The sequence below is a fragment of the Grus americana genome, chromosome 1 (assembly GCF_028858705.1).
Source record: "Grus americana isolate bGruAme1 chromosome 1, bGruAme1.mat, whole genome shotgun sequence".
In the NCBI taxonomy this organism is placed as follows: domain Eukaryota; kingdom Metazoa; phylum Chordata; class Aves; order Gruiformes; family Gruidae; genus Grus; species Grus americana.
Window position 1 is genome coordinate 217,635,199 of NC_072852.1, and position 17,867 is coordinate 217,653,065.

At 58.6% G+C, this 17,867-nt stretch overlaps 2 protein-coding genes across 3 annotated transcripts in view; both read left to right on the forward strand.

The window, feature by feature from the left end:
* Window positions 1–518: 518 nt before the first annotated feature.
* On the forward strand, window positions 519–9,637 carry P2RY6 (pyrimidinergic receptor P2Y6). 2 transcript variants are annotated; one of them, XM_054813376.1, is made up of 2 exons: window positions 519–601; window positions 6,513–9,637. In XM_054813376.1, the coding sequence occupies exon 2, from the start codon at window positions 6,568–6,570 to the stop codon at window positions 7,558–7,560; it is 993 nt and encodes a 330-aa protein (XP_054669351.1). In that variant the 5' UTR covers window positions 519–601; window positions 6,513–6,567; the 3' UTR covers window positions 7,561–9,637. The 2 variants fall into 2 exon arrangements, with proteins under 2 accessions (XP_054669351.1, XP_054669352.1); XM_054813377.1 differs by lacking the exon at window positions 519–601 and adding an exon at window positions 4,166–4,230.
* Window positions 9,638–11,144: 1,507 nt separating this feature from the next.
* Window positions 11,145–17,867, forward strand: part of ARHGEF17 (Rho guanine nucleotide exchange factor 17) — a 37,979-nt gene continuing 31,256 nt past the window's right edge. The window contains exon 1 of the mRNA XM_054809230.1: window positions 11,145–14,144. Coding sequence (XP_054665205.1) covers window positions 11,160–14,144 — 2,985 coding nt within the window. The 5' untranslated portion in view covers window positions 11,145–11,159. The remainder of the gene's footprint in view (window positions 14,145–17,867) is intronic.

Consider the following 17,867-nt stretch of genomic DNA (forward strand, 5'->3'; position numbering starts at 1 on the left):
ATCTGGGCATCCCTTGGCTATTTATGCATCGGCTCTTTCATACCCAACACGTCCCCCCGGGGTTCCTTTCCTTATTGCTCTTTAATAGCCCTGCTCAGGAAGCGTGGAGGCTTGACAGCCTGGTTAATGAGTACCGAAGCCACCGACCCCTTCGGTTGAGACCCAGTGCCGCGGGGAGACCCTGTCCCCGAAATCCAGCCGCTCACCGAGGGCTCCAGCAGGTCCCAGCCTCCAGCCGGGTCAATCCAGCTGTTGGCCGGTGCGTGAGCATCCCACCCTGTAAATCCCACTTTTGGGGTTGTTGGAAGCCCCCCCAGCACCCTATTCAATCCAGATGTTCGCCCATGATTCCAAGCCAGATGTTTGCATGGCAGCCCCCCTCCATGCAGCTGTCGGCCCCCCAGTCCAGCTGTTTCCCCCGTACCCCTGTCTCAATCCAGATGTGACCCTTCCCCAGCCCCCGCCGGAGCCGCCCGCAGGTGCCGGGGCCGGAGCGGGGCGGAGCGGGGCGGCCCCGGGGCGGAGCGGGACCGGCGGCGGACGGCAGCGGGGCGGCCCCGGGCGCTGAACGCTGCTTCTGCCCCGGCTCATCCCGCTGCCGGTAAGTGTCGCGTACGGGAGGGACGGGACCAACCGAACCGCAGCAAGATCGGACCCGAGAGGGTCACGCTGAACCGGGCAGGATGGGGCTGGACCGGGCAGGATGGGACCCGAGAGGGTCACACTGAACCGGGCAGGATAGGGGTGGACCGGGCAGGATGGGATCCGAGAGGGTCACACTGAACCGGGCAGGATCGGACCCGAGAGGGTCACGCTGAACCGGGCAGGATGGGGCTGGACCGGGCAGGATGGGACCCGAGAGGGTCAGATCGAAGCGGGCAGGATGGGGCTGGACCGGGAAGGGTTGGACCCGAGAGGGTCAGATCGAACTGGATGGGACCCAACAGGGTCACACTGATCCGGGCGGGATGGGACCTAAGTAGGTCAGACTGAACCGAACAGGGTCAGACCTGAGCCAGTCAGACCACACCAGGTAGGATGGGGCCAGACTGGGCAGGATGGGACCCCAAGTGGGTGAAACTGAAGCAAGCAGGATTGGACCCAAGCAGATCGGATCGAACTGGGCAGGATGAGGCAGAACTGGAGAGGAGGGGGTCAGATCCAGAGAGCATCAGAGCTTTGGCTGGGCTTTGGGGTGGTCTCAAAGCCACCCCAAATGGTAGCTGCTGGACTTTGCTTTTAGGGAGGTTTAGCAGCTTTTCCTGTGGAGCAGGACTTAAAAACACACCGCGATCCCCACGTCAGGGCTGGTGCGAAGCTCAACGGGGTGGGTTCACCCCGGTCGCTCTGCTCTCATGGCCTGGGGTGCGCCCAGGATGCGCCTGCATCTCCCAGGGCATCCATAGGGATCAGCCCCATGCTAGAGGTGGTGTCGCATGTGGAGTGTGCTCAGAATCTGCTCGGGGGTGCTGATCTTGCCTGGCATCTCCGCTGTGGGTGCAAGGAGCCTGGCCTCCGCCTTTATGGCTGTATATGTGCCTATATGTTTGTATGCGTATGGGTTTATATAAGCCCGGCCAGAGCCTCAGCGCTGCCAGCTGAGACCACGCCAACTCATTGCACCTTCCCTATCCCCAACATCTCCCATTTCCAGCAGGAAAATGCTACCCTGATTGCTCAGAGCATCCCCGAGATGATTTGTTTATTTTAGAGCTGGGGCACCAAAGCATGGGGAGGTGAAGGGAGGCACCCGAGGACAGAGTACATCAGTGGCAGAGCTGAAGGGACTGTCCCTGCACCCGGTCCCCACAGGTCCACATCAAGCACCTGAAAATGCTGCTCTGGCCCAATTTGGCCACACCATTACACCTTCAGGCTTGGTCTCCAACCACCCTGGGACAGGTGGGACATGTCCATGGGCACCTGAAGATGTTTCGGGACCAGCCAGGAGGTGTTTGGGAGCAGGGACGTTGTGGCTTTGGCCAAGCGAAACGTGGGGCGGGAGCATCCTCCCTTCATCCCCTTTGAAATCTGCTGAGCTGGAGCTTTTGCTTCCACCTCCGCCATCCCAGCTCTCCCACCAAGCCACCAAGATATCCCCACCGTGGTGTCCTCCCAGGGCAGGACAAACCAAGGAGGCAGGTTGCCAAGGAAGGAAGCCATCCCCCATATCCTATTCAAGGGCAGCAGCAGCCCAAATATTTTCCCACTGTAGCGAGCTTGCAGAACCCCCCTTCATATTAATATCAGGGTGTTAATTAAAGCTAATTTCACTGGAGAAGGGCTTGCATGAGATGGTTTGAGAGCAAAGGGGTTGGAGGGAGGCAAAGCCACACCAGCACGTGCTGGAGGAAGCTTGCGGCCACTGCTAAGTGGAACCGGTGATTATTTTTGATCTCTTCCCCGTCTCGCTGCAGAGCAGACTCACTTCTCTTTAACCCTGTTCCTCCTTTGCAGACATCCTATACCCACGGGATAAGGGTGACCCCATCCTACAGAGCACCCCAACACCATGGGCACCTGTTTTCCTCCTCTGCAAGTCTCATTTTGTGAGGGGTTTCTCCTGGTGCCCATCACTGTGGTGTCAGGGCACCCGCTCCCCCCACCCCGAGTCTCCTTTCGCGATGGGTTTTGCCTGGTGCCCATCACGGTGGTTTCAGGCCACCAGGATCCCATGGATCTTTTAGGTGAAGCTAAGCACGGAGGGTGCCCACCCCATCACCCCAAGGACTGGCAGGGATTCCTTTTTAGAGTGAAAAAAGGGACTTTTGGGATAATCCGCCAGGCCAGATCATCACCCAGGACATGCCACAGGCACAGCAACAGGAGGAGGTCGAGCGTCTTGATGTGGTTTCGTTAACTGGAAAGAGCGGCGATTTATCGGCAACGGCAGGCTGTGATTGCGACGTTACAGGCGGTTGCAGGCAGTGGGTTCGGTTGGGGTGAGGATTCTCTGGTGTCTAATAGAGAGGTTGTGCTCTCCGCATCTGGCAGCTGGGTTTTTCCTGGGATGGGCAGGGATTTTTCCCTCCTCTCCTCCGACTTTCCCAGCCCAGCAGTGGGGTTCAGTGTGCTGTTCCCCTCTTGCAAAGAGGTTTTTTTTTTGCTCATTTGCCTTTTTTGGGGAGGGGTCCCTTGGTTTTGTTTTTTTTTTGTTCATCATAGTTTTGGCTCAGCTCTGGCTGCGGCTGCCCGGTGCCACCGATGGCCTGTGTAGCCTTGGGCATGTCCCTTAGCAGCCTCCTACCCTCCCCCCATGAACACCCCTTTGAGGCGTGTTTTGGGGAGAAAATCTGCAAAAATGGGTCATGAGCTGCACCAGTTCATTCCAAACTCGGTGCCTGTGCCTCAGTTTCCCTTGGGTGGCCGCAGCAACAGGGGACTGGACAACAGGAGCAATGTCCTCCTCTTCCTCAGTGCCACCACCCTGGCTGTCCTCCCTGTCCCCAGCATCCACCCCCGATGTCCACACTTGGGAGGATCTAAAAATGGGGGAAAAGACCCCAAAATTCATGGCCTGGTCATGCAGCTGGTGGCCTCATCTTGACATCCCTTAGCCAGGTCTGGGGTGCGTCCCCTGCCCCAGTGGCATTTGCCAGCTCTGATGTCCCTTGGTGTCCTGGTACAGCTCTTTTGGGGGTGCATGGGGGTGTGTGTCTGTGCACACGCGTGTCCGTGTGTGTGCATAGGAGGTCTGCATGTGCGTACAGGGGGCCGACGTAGGTGTGTAGGGGATGGGGACGTATGCACGCGGTGTGGAGCCGTGATGGAGGTGCTGGTGCGGGCTGTGCCGTGCCGTGCCATACCATGCGGAGCAGTGCCCACCCTGCCGTGCCGTGCCATGCGATGCCCACGGTGCCGTGCCACGCAGCACGGTCTCACCCTGCCGTGCCGTGCCATGCGATGCCCACGGTGCCGTGCCACGCAGCACGGTCTCACCCTGCCGTGCCGTGCCATGCGATGCCCACGGTGCCGTGCCACGCAGCACGGTCTCACCCTGCCGTGCCGTGCCATGCGATGCCCACGGTGCCGTGCCGTGCAGCGCGGTCTCAGCCTGCCCAGGTTTCTGTTCCCCTTCGCTCCAAGATGCTTCCGTTGAGGGGAAAGGGGAAGCATTGCTCAATGGGGTGAGCACAGCACCCCAGGGCCACAGATGTGCGTGGGTGCTGGGCAGAGCAGTGGGTCCCAGCACCCTATGGCACCCACTGGCACCCTGTGACCCCCCAGCAGGTAAGACACGTTCCCAGTTCCCTCAGGACCCCTCTTGCCAGGCACCTTGTCCCCAACGTCAGGACGATGTTCCTGCCAGCACACGTGGGATGGCAGAGGCTCCTGTGGGTGCCCAGGGTGGGGGCTCGATGGGTGCTGCCCAAGCCTTGGGTCCCGGTGGAGTTTTGGGGGGTTCCTAGGGGCTGGGCCAGTTCACAGCCCTGGGGCACTTATTGCTTTGGAGGTGGCAGAGGTGGGTGCTGGGACTGCCATGGTGACAATGGGGTGCAGTGGGGTGCCAGAGGGACCCAGTGGGGTGCAGGGGGCTCATCAGGGTGCAGGGAGCTCAGCAGGGTGCGGGGAGGGGGTAGGAGGGAACTGCAGCAGCAGGCAGAGCAGGAGGGGACTGATCTACAAGCCCGGAGCACCCCCAAAAATGGGGGAGCCTTGTGTGTGTTCCCAATACACCCCCAAACCTGACCCCATGGCTGGCCTGTGCTCTGGGGCTGGTAAATCCCCAAAGACTCAAAATGGGGCCACCACAGTGGTACGAGCTAACAGGGTGTCCCCCTGGTCCCCTCTGCCCCACGCACCTGCCCGGAGCTCGGCCACCCCCTCCCTGCCTCAGTTTCCCTTCCCAACTGGCGTGGGGACACTGACCGCCCCATTTCCAGGCAAGGTCATCCCCACGAGGTGTCAGGGCTGCCACCGGGACATGCGGGGTTAGCAGGTGCTGGCCCCATGCCGTTGGCCAGGGTTGCAGCCAGGTCTGCCAGCAAGGGAGGAAGCGAGAGGAGGAAGGAGAAGCAGCTCTGCCCGCGCCTCCGAGCTGCTGCAACCTGGGAGCGTGTAGCACCCACGGGTGGCATGGCGAGGGATTCGGCTAAGTGACATGCCTGGGGTCAGGGGGGGTCTCTTTGTGCCGTGGGACCGCATCTTTCACACCAGTCTCAGCCTCTGAGGAAGGCAGGTGGCCTCTTCTCCAGCTCAGAGCAGCCCAGAGGCCGCATGGATGGGCTCTTTTAGCCCACCAGACTAAAAACCTCCAGGACCAGAGCATCGCCAGTCCCGATTCCCAGATGAAAGTAACCATGAAACATCTGTATGTCCTGCTGGGCTCTGTGCAGGTGTCATCTCCCAAAACTCAGGGGACCCAGCCTGCTCGGGTGACTGGCCGTAGGGTTTTGGCACCCCCTGCAGAGGAGCAGGAAGCCATGCCGGCAGCTAACGGCACGCCGTGCCGCAATTTCCTCTTTGGCACTGGGATGAGGGCGGTTTGGCCTTGTGCAAACCTTTCTGTGGGTGCAAGTGCCGGGGAAGGTGGAGCTGAGAAGGTGATGATCATGGCAGCCACACTGTCCTGTATGCCACCACCCCGTATGGTCCCACTCTCTCCACCTTCACCTTCCTGATGGACCCCTAAATCCGTCATCGTAGTTTAGAACCATAGAACCACAGACTGGTTTGGGTGGGCAGGGACCTCCCAGCCCATCCAGTGCCACCCCTGCCATGGGCAGGGACACCCTCCACTAGCCCAGCTTGCCCAAAGCCCCATCCAACCTGGCCTTCAACACTGCCAGGGAGCCAGGGGCAGCCACAGCTTCTCGGGGCAACCTGTGCCAGGGCCTCAGCACCCTCACAGGGAAGGATTTCTGCCTCACATCCCATCTCCATCTCCCCTCCTGCAGCTTCAGGCCATTCCCCTTGGCCTGTCACTCCCTGCCCTTGGCACCAGCCCCTCTCCAGCTTTCCTGGAGCCCCTTTGGGGACTGGAAGGGGCTCTAAGGTCTCCCCGCAGCCTTCTCTTCTCCAGGCTGAACAAGCCCAACTCTCTCAGCCTGAGGTCTCCATAGCAGAGGTGCTCCAGCCCTTTGATCAATCTTTGTGGCCTCCTCTGGACTCGCTCCAACAGCTCCATGTCCTTCTTGTGCTGGGAACCCCCGAGCTGGACGCAGCACTGCAGGGGGGTCTCACCAGAGCGGAGCAGAGGGGCAGAATCCCCTCCCTCGACCTGCTGGACACGCTGCTGGACACGCAGCCCAGGACACGGTTGGCTTTCTGGGCTGTGAATGCACATTGCTGGGTCACGTCCAGCTTTTCACTCACCAGTACCCCCACCCCAAGTCCTTCTCTGCAGGGCTGTTCTCAATCCCTTCATCTCCCAGCCTATATTGATAGTGGGGGTTGCCCTGACCCAGAAGGATGGGGCTATGGGGTCGCACACACTGGTTCAGATTCATCTTGCTAGGGTGGATGTGACACCATGTGGCTGAGTCACCAACCATCCCCTTTGTCATTCGCAGGCGCTGCTGAGGTGCCACACCAGCAGAGAGGACATCAACGGGGAGGACCACTACCATGGCCAACTTGACAGCCCCCATGGGGGCCGGGAGGAACTCATGCACCTTCCACGAGGAGTTCAAGCAGGTCCTGCTGCCCCTGGTCTACTCGGTGGTGTTCACAGTGGGGTTGCCCTTGAATGCCGTGGTCATTGCACAGATCTGGGTGGCCCGTAAGGCGCTCAGCCGCAGCATGATCTATATGCTGAACCTGGCCACGGCTGACCTGCTCTACGTCTGCTCCCTCCCACTCCTCATCTACAACTACACCCAGAAGGATTATTGGCCTTTTGGGGACTTCACCTGCAAATTTGTCCGCTTCCAGTTCTACACCAACCTTCATGGCAGCATCCTCTTCCTCACCTGCATCAGTGTCCAGCGGTACCTGGGCATCTGCCACCCCTTGGCCTCGTGGCACAAGAAGAAGGGGAAGAAGCTGACATGGCTGGTGTGTGCCGCAGTGTGGTTCATCGTCATCGCTCAGTGCCTGCCCACCTTTGTCTTCGCTTCCACCGGCACCCAGAGGAACCGTACTGTCTGCTACGACCTGAGCCCACCGGATCGGTCTGCTGCCTACTTTCCCTACGGCATCACCCTCACCGTCACTGGCTTCCTGCTGCCCTTCGTGGCAATTCTCGCCTGCTACTGCAACATGGCCCGAATCTTATGTCAGAAGGACGAGATGATCGGCTTGGCAGTGCACAAGAGGAAGGGCAAAGCCGTGCGTATGATCATCATTGTGGTCATCGTCTTCTCCATCAGCTTTTTCCCCTTCCATCTCACCAAGACCATCTACCTGATCGTCCGTTCCTCGCCCAGCCTGCCCTGCCCAGCTCTTCAGGCATTTGCCATCGCCTACAAGTGCACACGTCCCTTCGCCAGCATGAACAGCGTCCTCGACCCCATCCTCTTCTACTTCACTCAACGCAAATTTCGCGAGAGCACCCGTTACCTCCTCGACAAGATGAACTCCAAGTGGCGGCATGACCATTGTGTTACCTATGGCTCCTAGGTGAGGCCAAGGGTCACCTCGGTGTCACTGGGATGGGGCATGGAGCAATTTTGGCTTTAAGCTCCACGGAGCAGAGATGGCTTCAGGTGGGGATGTGCTGGAGGACAAGAGGACAGCATCTCCCAAGATTTCAGCACTTTCATCCCATCTCCAGCCTGCAGCTGGTATTAACCCCGTCTCTGCACAGATCCAGTGTCCTCTCTCTGGTTCAGTTGCACAGTTTGAGCAGCTTAGCATCATGTTTCCTTGGTGGTCAAGCCACCGATGCAATAAAGCACTGGTGGGACCATGGAGAACATGGTGGGACCATGGAGGACAAGGTCCCTGGCTCAGGGCAAGCTGCTGGGGGGAAATTTCTCCCCCTTCTCATTTAAAGATTCCCTGATGGGGCCACACAAAGGCTGAGGAGGATTTATTGCAGCTCATACCTGTCTGAGGAACATGGGGCTGTGTGTTTCTCTAGCTAAAGATCAGTGTCATGGATGGGTTTTTTTGGGTAATACTGGGACGTTCCTATCCCCCAGGCCCCAGAATGGGGTCACACCAGTAAGAGACATGGGCCCACTGGTGCTGCAAAATGGTGGGAGAGCATCCCTGGCCAGACTGGGAACTGGGAAGGGGGACATAAGGGCAACTGGGACACCCATGCTGGATTTCCCACCCAAGCAATGACCATGGGCTGGGTTACGCACAAGCCAGAGATGTTATCACCTGCCTGGGGACCTTCAGCATCATCTGGGTCCAGCTCCCTGCTTAGCCCAGCACCCCAAATCTGGGCCATCCCAGCATCCTCAGCATCCTGCTGTCACCTCCAGGATCCACCAAAACCAGAGCTGGCACACCTGGACACAATGCCTGGAGTCGGGACACCCATGCCACCGAGTCAGTCGGTGTCCTCAACCATGTCACTGCATGTCCCACCGTTGGCTTGGCCACCACCACGTTGGGTGGGGGCTTAAGCTTTGCTCCCCACAGTCTCCGGTGGGATGTTGCTTCCTCCTGGCCAGGAGGGATTTGCTTACACGGCACAGGGTGGATGCACCACTAATTGCTCTGTGAGTCTTCTTTAACATATAGGATGTACAGAATAAACCTCCCCCCCTTTTTCAGATGGATATGTACAGATATATACACCCACTGTATATACATACATATAATACACGGTTTGTAGCCCAGCACAGGCTATGTGGCACCAGATGTATCTACACAGTGTATGTATGTATCTATAGGGATAACTGTTTCGCTGCATCTCTCACAGGTTATCTGTGCGTAATAATCACGTCTAAGTTGATTTAAGCAATTTGCTTCAAATCTCCGGAGATAAACATCCCTCCTGAATTCAGCCAAGCGCGTGACTTCATCCCGACTTACTCCCTGCAATCACACGGCATCTTCCTTGGGTACCTGACCACCCAAGGACCTCGCCAGCACCCAGGGCCGGTGGTCCCAACGTGGCTCCTTGCTGTTGTAAGGATGAGGAGAGTGCCCAGGGTGGTCATCAGTCCTTGGATGGCGCTCAAAGATCTCAGCATGGTGATGGGCTGGAATGGAGAGGGATCCTGCAACGGTCTTAGCTCAAGCTGCCTGGTTTTGGAGGAGTGGTGGCTGTGTCCTGGTGGGAAGGACCATGCATGGTTCCAACAGCTTTGGGGTGGAGCACAGAAAGTGATGGAAGAGGCAGCACCAGCCCCAGGGTTTCCCTTGGCCAGAGCTCATCCATGCCAAAATCTCCTCCAATGTATTTCTGGGGTCCCGCAATGGAAGAGCAAAATTCTGGGGGGCTGCAAGAGCGGTTGCTAGTGGGACAATCCCAGCCTGGTGTCCCCAACTCTTCCCAGACAAAAGGAAGGTGACAGGGCAGGAGACATCGGGCCACGCCATCTGGACCCAGGAGAGGGCGCAAAATATTCAGATTTGGAGAAATCCAGCTGGATCTGTGGGTGCCCACCGGGCTCCAGGGAGGGATGGAGGAGCCCTGCTCTGTCACCTCACCCTGCGCCTGGATAGCGGCCATGGGATGAGGTGGCAGGCCAAAATGTAACCGCAATAAAGCTTGCAGAGAAAAAAAAAAAAAAAAGCAGGTCCCAAAAAGGCCAGTGGTGGCTGCAGGGACAGCGTGGGCTCAGGCAGTGACATCCGGTGGCCCCAGGCCAACCTGATGAGATCCCTGAATGTGGAATCACAAATTTTGGGTGTTTTCAAGGTTAGAAGGCACATGGAGCTCACTAATTTTTGCACTTTGGGTCGACCATGTCCTGCCCAGGCTTGGGGTCCCGTCAGCAGTTCCCTTGGTACCAACCAGGCCTAGAAGCCAGGGTGATGGGCACAACGGGGCACCTGAGAGATGAGGTACTTCAAAAAATCTCCTTCGCTTGTGAGATGCTCAACACCAGCAGCCTGAGGACCAGCTGGTGATGAACTGTGTGGCTCTTCCCCAGATCCCATCCTGAACACCAGGTGACTGTGGGGACATCATGGAGACATCATCCTTACGGCCAGGAGACACCCAGCCCTGGAGGAACTGGAGGAGGAGGGTGGAGGGAGGGAAGGGAGAGCTGGGGAAGGAATACCTGCTGGGGCAGTGCATCTCACGGCATCGCCAGAGGCGCTTTTTAGGTCCTGAAAAATGCATTTACAGGGGGTGTTAGATTTTTTTTTAAATCACCACCAGGTTTTTTCGTGCCCCTGGGACAGAGACAGCAATGTCCTTTACGTGGCCAGGACACCTCTCCAGCCCCATCCACCCTGCCAAGGCCCCCAGGTCACTCATCAACCAACCCCCGGCCATCTTCATTTCTCACATCCCCAGCAATAAATCCGTCGTCTTGGGGAAAAGGAGGTTATGGGCTGCAAATAGCAAGCGCTGACAAGCGATGCTAAAAAACAACGAGAAAGTCTGTTCGTGGGGCGGCGCGTTGCTGGAGCTCTTTGCAAGTTGGGAACAAGGTGTTCTGCCTTCCCCAAGATGAGTTGCAAAGCTGGGGCTGGAGAAATCCACAGCGAAGGGAAGGATCTCTCGCTGGCATCCAGTTTTTGCTTACTTATCCTGTTTTCCACTAAAAAAAAAAAAAAAAAAGTTGGGAGGACATGGAGGGGAAGGGATGAAGGATGTGGAGGGGGGGTGAAGGGTGCGGGGGGGGGGATGAAGGATGCGGGGGGGGGGGTGAAGGATGCAGGGGGGGATGAAGGATGCGGGGGGGATGCGGGGTGCTTCTGGTTGTCCGGGGAGTGGGAGGGCAGCTCTGCGACCGCCTTTCTCTCCCCCCCCCCCCCCAAAAAAAAAGAAATTAAATAAATAAAAAAAAAGGCAAAATCTCCAACCATCCCCCTCTGCGGGAGGAAACCACGCCTCCGGGGAGGAAAGTTTATTTGAATGCAACAAATAAAAAAGCAGGGGGTGAGGGAGGAGGAAAAGCCAAAAAAAAAAAAAAAAAAAGGGAGAGAGAAAACAAAGCGGGAGGGATGAAGCCCGCTGGCAGCCCGGAGGAGGAGCGGGGCCGGGCGGTGCCTGCGGCGGGGCCGGGGCCGGGGCGCGGCGGCGGCGGGGCCGGGGGGCGGGCGGAGGCGGCGGAGGCGGCGGTGGCGGGGGGGGGCAGACAATGGCGGAGGGGGGCAGCGGTCGGGGGGTAGCGGCGGGTCGGTGGCTCCTGCCCGCCTCCTCCCCGCCTTCCTCCTCCTCCTCCTCCTCCTCCTTCTTCTTCCCGGGTAGGAAAGTTTCAGCGTCGATCGCGGAGCAACAACCGGGCCGGGCTTTTGGCAGCCTGGCCCCGTCGGTACGGCAGCTTTCGCTTCGTTTTACCGAGCCGGAGCCAACGGGCCCGGTTCATGCCGGGGCTCAGCTACCGTCCCCGGCTCCACCGCCGCCACCGCCGCCGTCGTCGTCGCCGCCGGGCCCGGGGTTAAACGCGGAGCCGCCGCGTTGGCCCAGCGTCCCGGCGATGCGGAAACTCTTCGGGGAAAGCTGCCGGCAACCTCCGGGGGGAACCGGGAATGGGAACGGGAATGGGATCGGGATGGGGAACGGGAGCGGGGCTGGGAGCGGGGCTGGGAGCGGGACAGGGACCGGGAGCGGTCGGGGAGCTCCCCCGCCGCCTCCACCCCGCAGCCGCGTCCCGCACCCGGCTCTCCGTTCTCCCCGCGGAGCTCCGCCGGAGCCCGGCCCGCATTCCTGGCATAACTCGACTCGACCGCAACCACCCTCCTCCTCCCCATCACCCCGCTCCAACGGGGAGGATGAAGCAGCGGCATCCCGTTCCCCCCGCGCTTCATCGGGCAGCGAAGGCGAAGGGCAAACCGGTGCCCACCGTCACCGCGCCGCCCGGAAGAAGAAGAAGGAGAGCGGTGGTTGGGAGAGCCCGGCGGATGGCGGCGACGCCGAGGCTGAAGGCTGCGGGAGGGTGGTCCCCCGTCATCCGTTGCCCGTGGTGGCCCGTGTCTCCAAGGTGAACATCCTGCCCTTTGGCAGCCCCGGCGGGTCGCGGAGCAGCAGTCGTTATTCCAGCACGGAGACACTGAAAGAAGAGGAACAGTTTGGGATCTGTTGGCCCAACCAAGGACGGACTCTCCAGGCGGGTTACGGCGTCTATCGATCACCCAGTTTCGGGACGACCGATGGACTGGCGTGGGGACAGCCGGTGGTCCGCGTCCGTCCCAAGCTTCTGCAGGGCACGGCCAAGGTGAAACCAGACTTTGGGAGCGAGACCCTGAACCAGCCCGCACCGGAAGGGGAGCAGGCCAAACACCGCAAGTCCTTGTCCAACCCCGACATTGCCACCGAGACCCTGACGCTCCTCAGCTTCCTCAAATCGGACCTCTCAGAGCTAAAGGTGAAGAAGAAAGGGGTGAGGATTGGCCTTGATGCAGGCTCCGACAGCTGCTCCAGCATTGCCAACCCCTCCCCGGGCAGCCACAGTACCACTCAGCCCCCCAACCGCTGGGCGCAGGGCGAGCGGCCAACGCTTAAGGACCTGACGGCCACTTTGCGTCGCGCCAAGTCCTTCACCTGCTCTGAAAAATCGGGGACGCGGCGGCTGTTCCTACAGAGCAGCATGAAGCAGAGCTCCTCCGAGCTTCTCCTGGCCACCGCCGACAGCCGGGACCGGGTGGCTTCGGTTGAGGGACAGCAGGGAGATGAGGATGCTCTCCCTATGGTCATCCAGGACCAGTACATCCAGGAGGCAAGGCAGGTCTTTGAGAAGATCAGCAGGATGGGTTCCCAGCAGGACTATGGCTTCACGGCCGAGCAGAAGGACAGTGGAGGTGTGGAGGGTGCTGAGGTGGTGACACCGACAGGGACGACAGACGTGATACTTCGGGGACAGGCGGAGAGCACGCAGTGTTTGAAGGAAGCGGAGTCGGAGGAGAACCTTGCTCGCAGGAAATCCGTGGAGGAGCTGTCGGGTCATGAGTCGAGTGTGACGGACGAGGGCATCGTCACAGAGCTGGAGCCAACAGGGATGCCTTTCCAAGACCTGCATGAAGCCGTGGATGCCTGGACACTCCCCAATGCCGGGCCGGCAGCCAGTGACACCGAAACACTGCTGCCGGCTCACCCAGCAGTGGCAGCTGAAGACCTTCCAGCTGGCAAATCTGAGACACCGAGCACCCCTGGCAGCTTGCGGCGCCGCCGTAAGTTCCCCTTGGTGGGTGGCAATGGGGTGGAGGGTGGCAGTGAGGGTGGCACCGAGCCCTACCGCTCCCTGAGCGACCCCATGCCTCACCGGAGATGCTCGATGGCGGAGGAGGTGAAGAATTTCTCCGTCGACAGCAACCTCCTGGGCTCGCTGAGCACCAAGGCAGGCATCCCCCAACCTGCCGCCATTGCGGGCAGTGCAGGCAGCGCAGGCAGCGACCTGTCGCTTGGCAGCGATGGGCCACGGGACTACAGCAGCCTCATCCGAACCATTGTCAGCCAGCCCGGCGCCATGGCTAAGCTCATAGATGAGAAGGGCAATGGCAAGACCATCAAGAAGAAGTCATTGAGTGACCCCAGCCGACGCGGTGAGCTGCCAGCCGGTGCCTTCGAAGGTCCCGGTGAGGCCATCAGCGAGCTGGAGCCCAGCATCCCACCATCCAGCAGCGAGCCCATCCTCTCGGCACAACCAGCAGCGCCGGGCACCGGCCGCGGCTATGGCTTTGACCCCAAGTTGGCTGATGTGTTGTCCCCTCGCATCGCCCGACGCAGCTCCAAGAAGCGCTCCAACCGCACGGCTCACCAGGAAAACCAACCGCCACCAGCGCCTGCTGTCCTCTCCAAGAGCCGCCCGGCCACCAAGCACGTCCGTCACACCAGCGAGCCCACCACCTTCGTCCCCATCACCGTCCCCGAGCCACTTGTCCCCTCCAGCCACCACAGCCACCTCCCTACGCCAGCTGCTGGCCGCTCACCTGGCAAATCTTTCCCGACCCTTCAACCTCCTTCACTGGAGGATGTCACCAAACGGTACATGCTGGCCCTCAACTCAGGTGACGCGTCCCCCGGTCCCGGGGATGGACCCTGCTCTCCACCTGCTGCCCCACCGCCCCGGCTGCCCCGGTGCCCGCGACCGCCTGACGAACACAGCCCCAGGACCAAGCCACAGGTGGTAAGTGCCCATCCATCCTAAAAACATCTTTGTTTCACGGGGTACGTGACCCCTCCAAAGTGCTGGTGGCCTTGAGGGTTCCTTGCGTGTCCCTCACTGGGGACAAATTCCCATCCGTGAATGCGCTGCTGGATGGCCAAGAGCCTTCCCAGCCCTTTCTGGCAGTCCCAAGTGGATGAGCTCTTGCTTGTAGGAGCAACCTCCCCAATAAAAAGGTGATTTTTGGGTGGGAAGAAGCACTTTTCAGGTTAAATAGCACCAAATTTTGGTGGGAGGTGGTTTTATAGATATATATATATTATACGCTATATTTATATATAGCATCTCCTGGCAATGCTTTATAAGGCCCGGGTAAATGGGTGTGCTCTTGGCTGGCCCTGAGATGCTGAACCAAAAATTGCCTTTTCCTTGGCGGGAAGGGCTTAAATGGTCCTTTTGCTTGGGATTCCCCATGTCATACCCCTTATTGAGCAAATCGGCATTTTCCTTCCCAAAAAATCACCATCCTTCCACCTGGGACCATGGGTTTTGCCATGCCAGCAGCATGGGAAAAAGGGGGAATAATATTCTTGTGCATGCACTGAATATTTTATCGATGGGTAAAGTTTTATCTTCTCCGCGGAAGAGTTACTGTTGCTCGGGGGATGCAAAGGCGATTTGCTCACCCCGAAGCACGGCTGCGTGCTTTGGGGTCTTTCCTGGGGTGGGTTTTCGACATTGCCGGCCCCTCGGCTGTTGTTTGAAAGTAGACTTGGGTTCCCATCGCTCCGGGTGTTTGTGCCGGGAAGCTCTTGGAAGCGCCACCTCCTCCTGCGGCACAGCAGCGCCGGCACCCACGAGGCTTTTAATAGCTCTGGGCGAAGCCCAGAAATACCCATTCCCGCAGGGGATGAGCCAAAAGCTCGCGGGAACAGGGCTGGCAGGGCTCTCTTGCCCTGCTTTGATGCCGATTTAAGAGGACGGGCTGGACGGTTCCCTTCCAACAGCCGCTGGCAGCCAAGCGTGAAGTCCCCGGGGCTGAGCCCGGCAGTGTAACCCTTGCTGGCCAGGGCAGAGCTGCATGGAGCAGGGGTGTTCGTCTTTGCACGCTCCTGAAATCCAGATCCCTGCTGCATCATTCCCTCAAGAGAAGATCTTGGGGTCAGGCACCCCTGGAACATCTTCCCCCAAGATATTCTCCTGGGGTCCAGCGTCCCCACAGCGTTATTCCCTGAAGATATTATTTTGGGGTCCAGAATCCCTGCAGCATTATTCCCTCCAAGATGTTCTCCTGGGATACGGCATCCCTGCAACATCCTGCCCCCAGGATGGTCTTGTGGGATCCAGCATCCTTGCAGCATCTTTCCCTCAAGATGTTCTCTTGGGATTGGGTATCCCTGCAGCATCATCCCCCCAAGATGTTCTCCTGGGTCGAGCATCCCTGCAGCATTATTCCCCCAAGATATTCTCCTCGGGGGGCTTCACCCCTCCCATCCAGCTCTTTCTCCAGCTGTTGTCCCCATTGCCGGAAAACAGCTGGTGGTGGCCGAGAACGGGGAGCTCCTTGCTCCTGCATAAAACATCCGTGGAAATAATTTTGGGTGACTTTTGCAGCATTGTTGCCCGACGTACCAGTTTAGAGCAAGGCTCTCGTCCTCTCCGATCTCGGGGTGAAAAGTGCTATTGAAGCATCAAGCGTTATAATTAAGCGGGGTGACGAGGAACCTCCCGGGACCACAGCTGGCAGCACCTTGAGGACATCGGCAGGTCCCCAAGGCGAAGCAGCGCACCTGGTGGCATTTCTTTACAAAGAAATGTCTCTTACTGAATGATGAATATGTTAAGTTTATATCGTATATGGTTTATAGTAATAATTTATAAAGAGATATTTCTTAGTCAGACAGCTCCCTGCCGTGCCCCAGGGACCGTCCCCGGTATCAGGGATGCTCTGCTAACCCCGCACCCCGACACACCCCCCGACCTTAGTCACTTCGGGAACATTTTGGGGGGATTTTTTACCAATTCCAGCACTGGGGTCTGGCAACTAGGAGCCCAGTTTGGCCGAGCATCACCTTAGGGACATGGGCCACCCCGCGGGGCTGGACCCCGGGGATGCTGCTCCTCACCTTGCTTGAACCCGCTGGCCTCAGCAAAGAGGGTGCGAATTTTCCCTTTTAAGGGCAACGCCGCGGTTGTATCTTCAAATCTCTCCCCTGCCTTTAAATTTCTTTGTGCTGGAGCCATAACATAACTGAAACCAGGATTTTTTTTTTTTTTTTATTTCTCTTTTTTGATTTATTATATAGTGGAGCTGGGATGTTTTCTTTCAGATGGCACCAGCCGGGGCTGGCGGGGGGGGCGGAGGGGGACTGAGCCCTGCAAGGGAGTTGCTTTAATTATAGGCGAGAGCATCAAGGACCGGATATAACTTGGCACCGGGACGGCTGGCTGGGAGCGGAGATTTACGTGCTCCCTGACTGACGGCAAAGAAATAAGCTTTTTTTATTATTACTTTTTATTTTTTTTCCCCCTCTCTAAGTCAATGGAGAAGGCCGGCGTCGCAAGGTCGGTCGTCTGCTTGGGGAAATGATCATCACTGCTTGGGGATTTTGGGGCATCGGAGCATCCGTCCTGCATCATGGCGATGGTCCGTCTGTCCTGATGTCTGTCTCCAGCTAACGATGCTGGGAAGGGATTAATAATGGGCTCTGGCAAGTGTGTGGCGATGTTCCCTCAAAATATTCTTTCCTGAGATATATCTTCCTCCCCCAAGCTATTCTCTTGGGGTCGGGTATCCCCGCAGCATCCTTCCCCCTAGATACTCTCCTGGAGTGCAGCATCCCTGGGACATCATTCCCCCAAGATGTTCTTTCGGAGTTCAGCATCCCTGCAGCATCATTCCCCCCCTGGGAGATTTTCCCAGCCCCCATGGTTTGGGGGTGGCTTTGGCAGAGGTGAGCGCTGCCGTACCGGCTGTTTGCTGGGTTTGGCCGCCCGGCGGGTCCCGGCTGGGAGAGGTAACATGCTGTTCTCCCTCGGCAGCAGGACTGTTTGTCCTGGGCGCTTTCCAGCGATCCTCCGTGGGGCTGGAGCCCGCCAAGCTGTCCTGGGTGCAGAAGAGCTCCTTTACCCTGTGTCGGATGCCGGGCACAAGGCTTTTAATTCCCCAGGAGCCGTTAGCAGCACATCCCGCTCCGGCGCACGGCGTGGGGGCCGCGGGAAGAAAGGATGCTTTCAAGAAAGCAAGAAAAAAAAAAAACCCCAAAAAACCTCAAGACAGAGAAGTTTTTCTGCCTCCAGCATCCCGTGAGCCTCTGGGATGGGCAGCACACGCGTGCACACCCATGCACACACGTGTGCAGCAGCCCAGCACCGAGCAAGGGTGCGTTTGGGGTGCATTTGGGGTCCATTTGGGGTGCGTTTGGGGTCCGTTTGCTGCTTGGTGAAGGTACGAGCGGGATGCCAGGCTGGCAACCCCTTGCATCTTTCTTTTCCGTGTGGCCAAATCCAGCACGGGATGGAAAATTAGGTATGTTCGCTGCCATGCTCTGTTTGTTGACTTAGCAGCGGTCGGATTAAACAGGAAAATATTGATTTAAATATAGCACCTCGCGGGAGCGGAGGAGTCGTGGGAACGTGGCCCCCGGCACCCCGGCCGCTGCCTTCCCCACCTGCGGCTCCCCGAGCAGGGTGGTCGCACCCCGAAAAAGCCATCGGGGATGGAGGGGGATCCCTGGAGGGAAC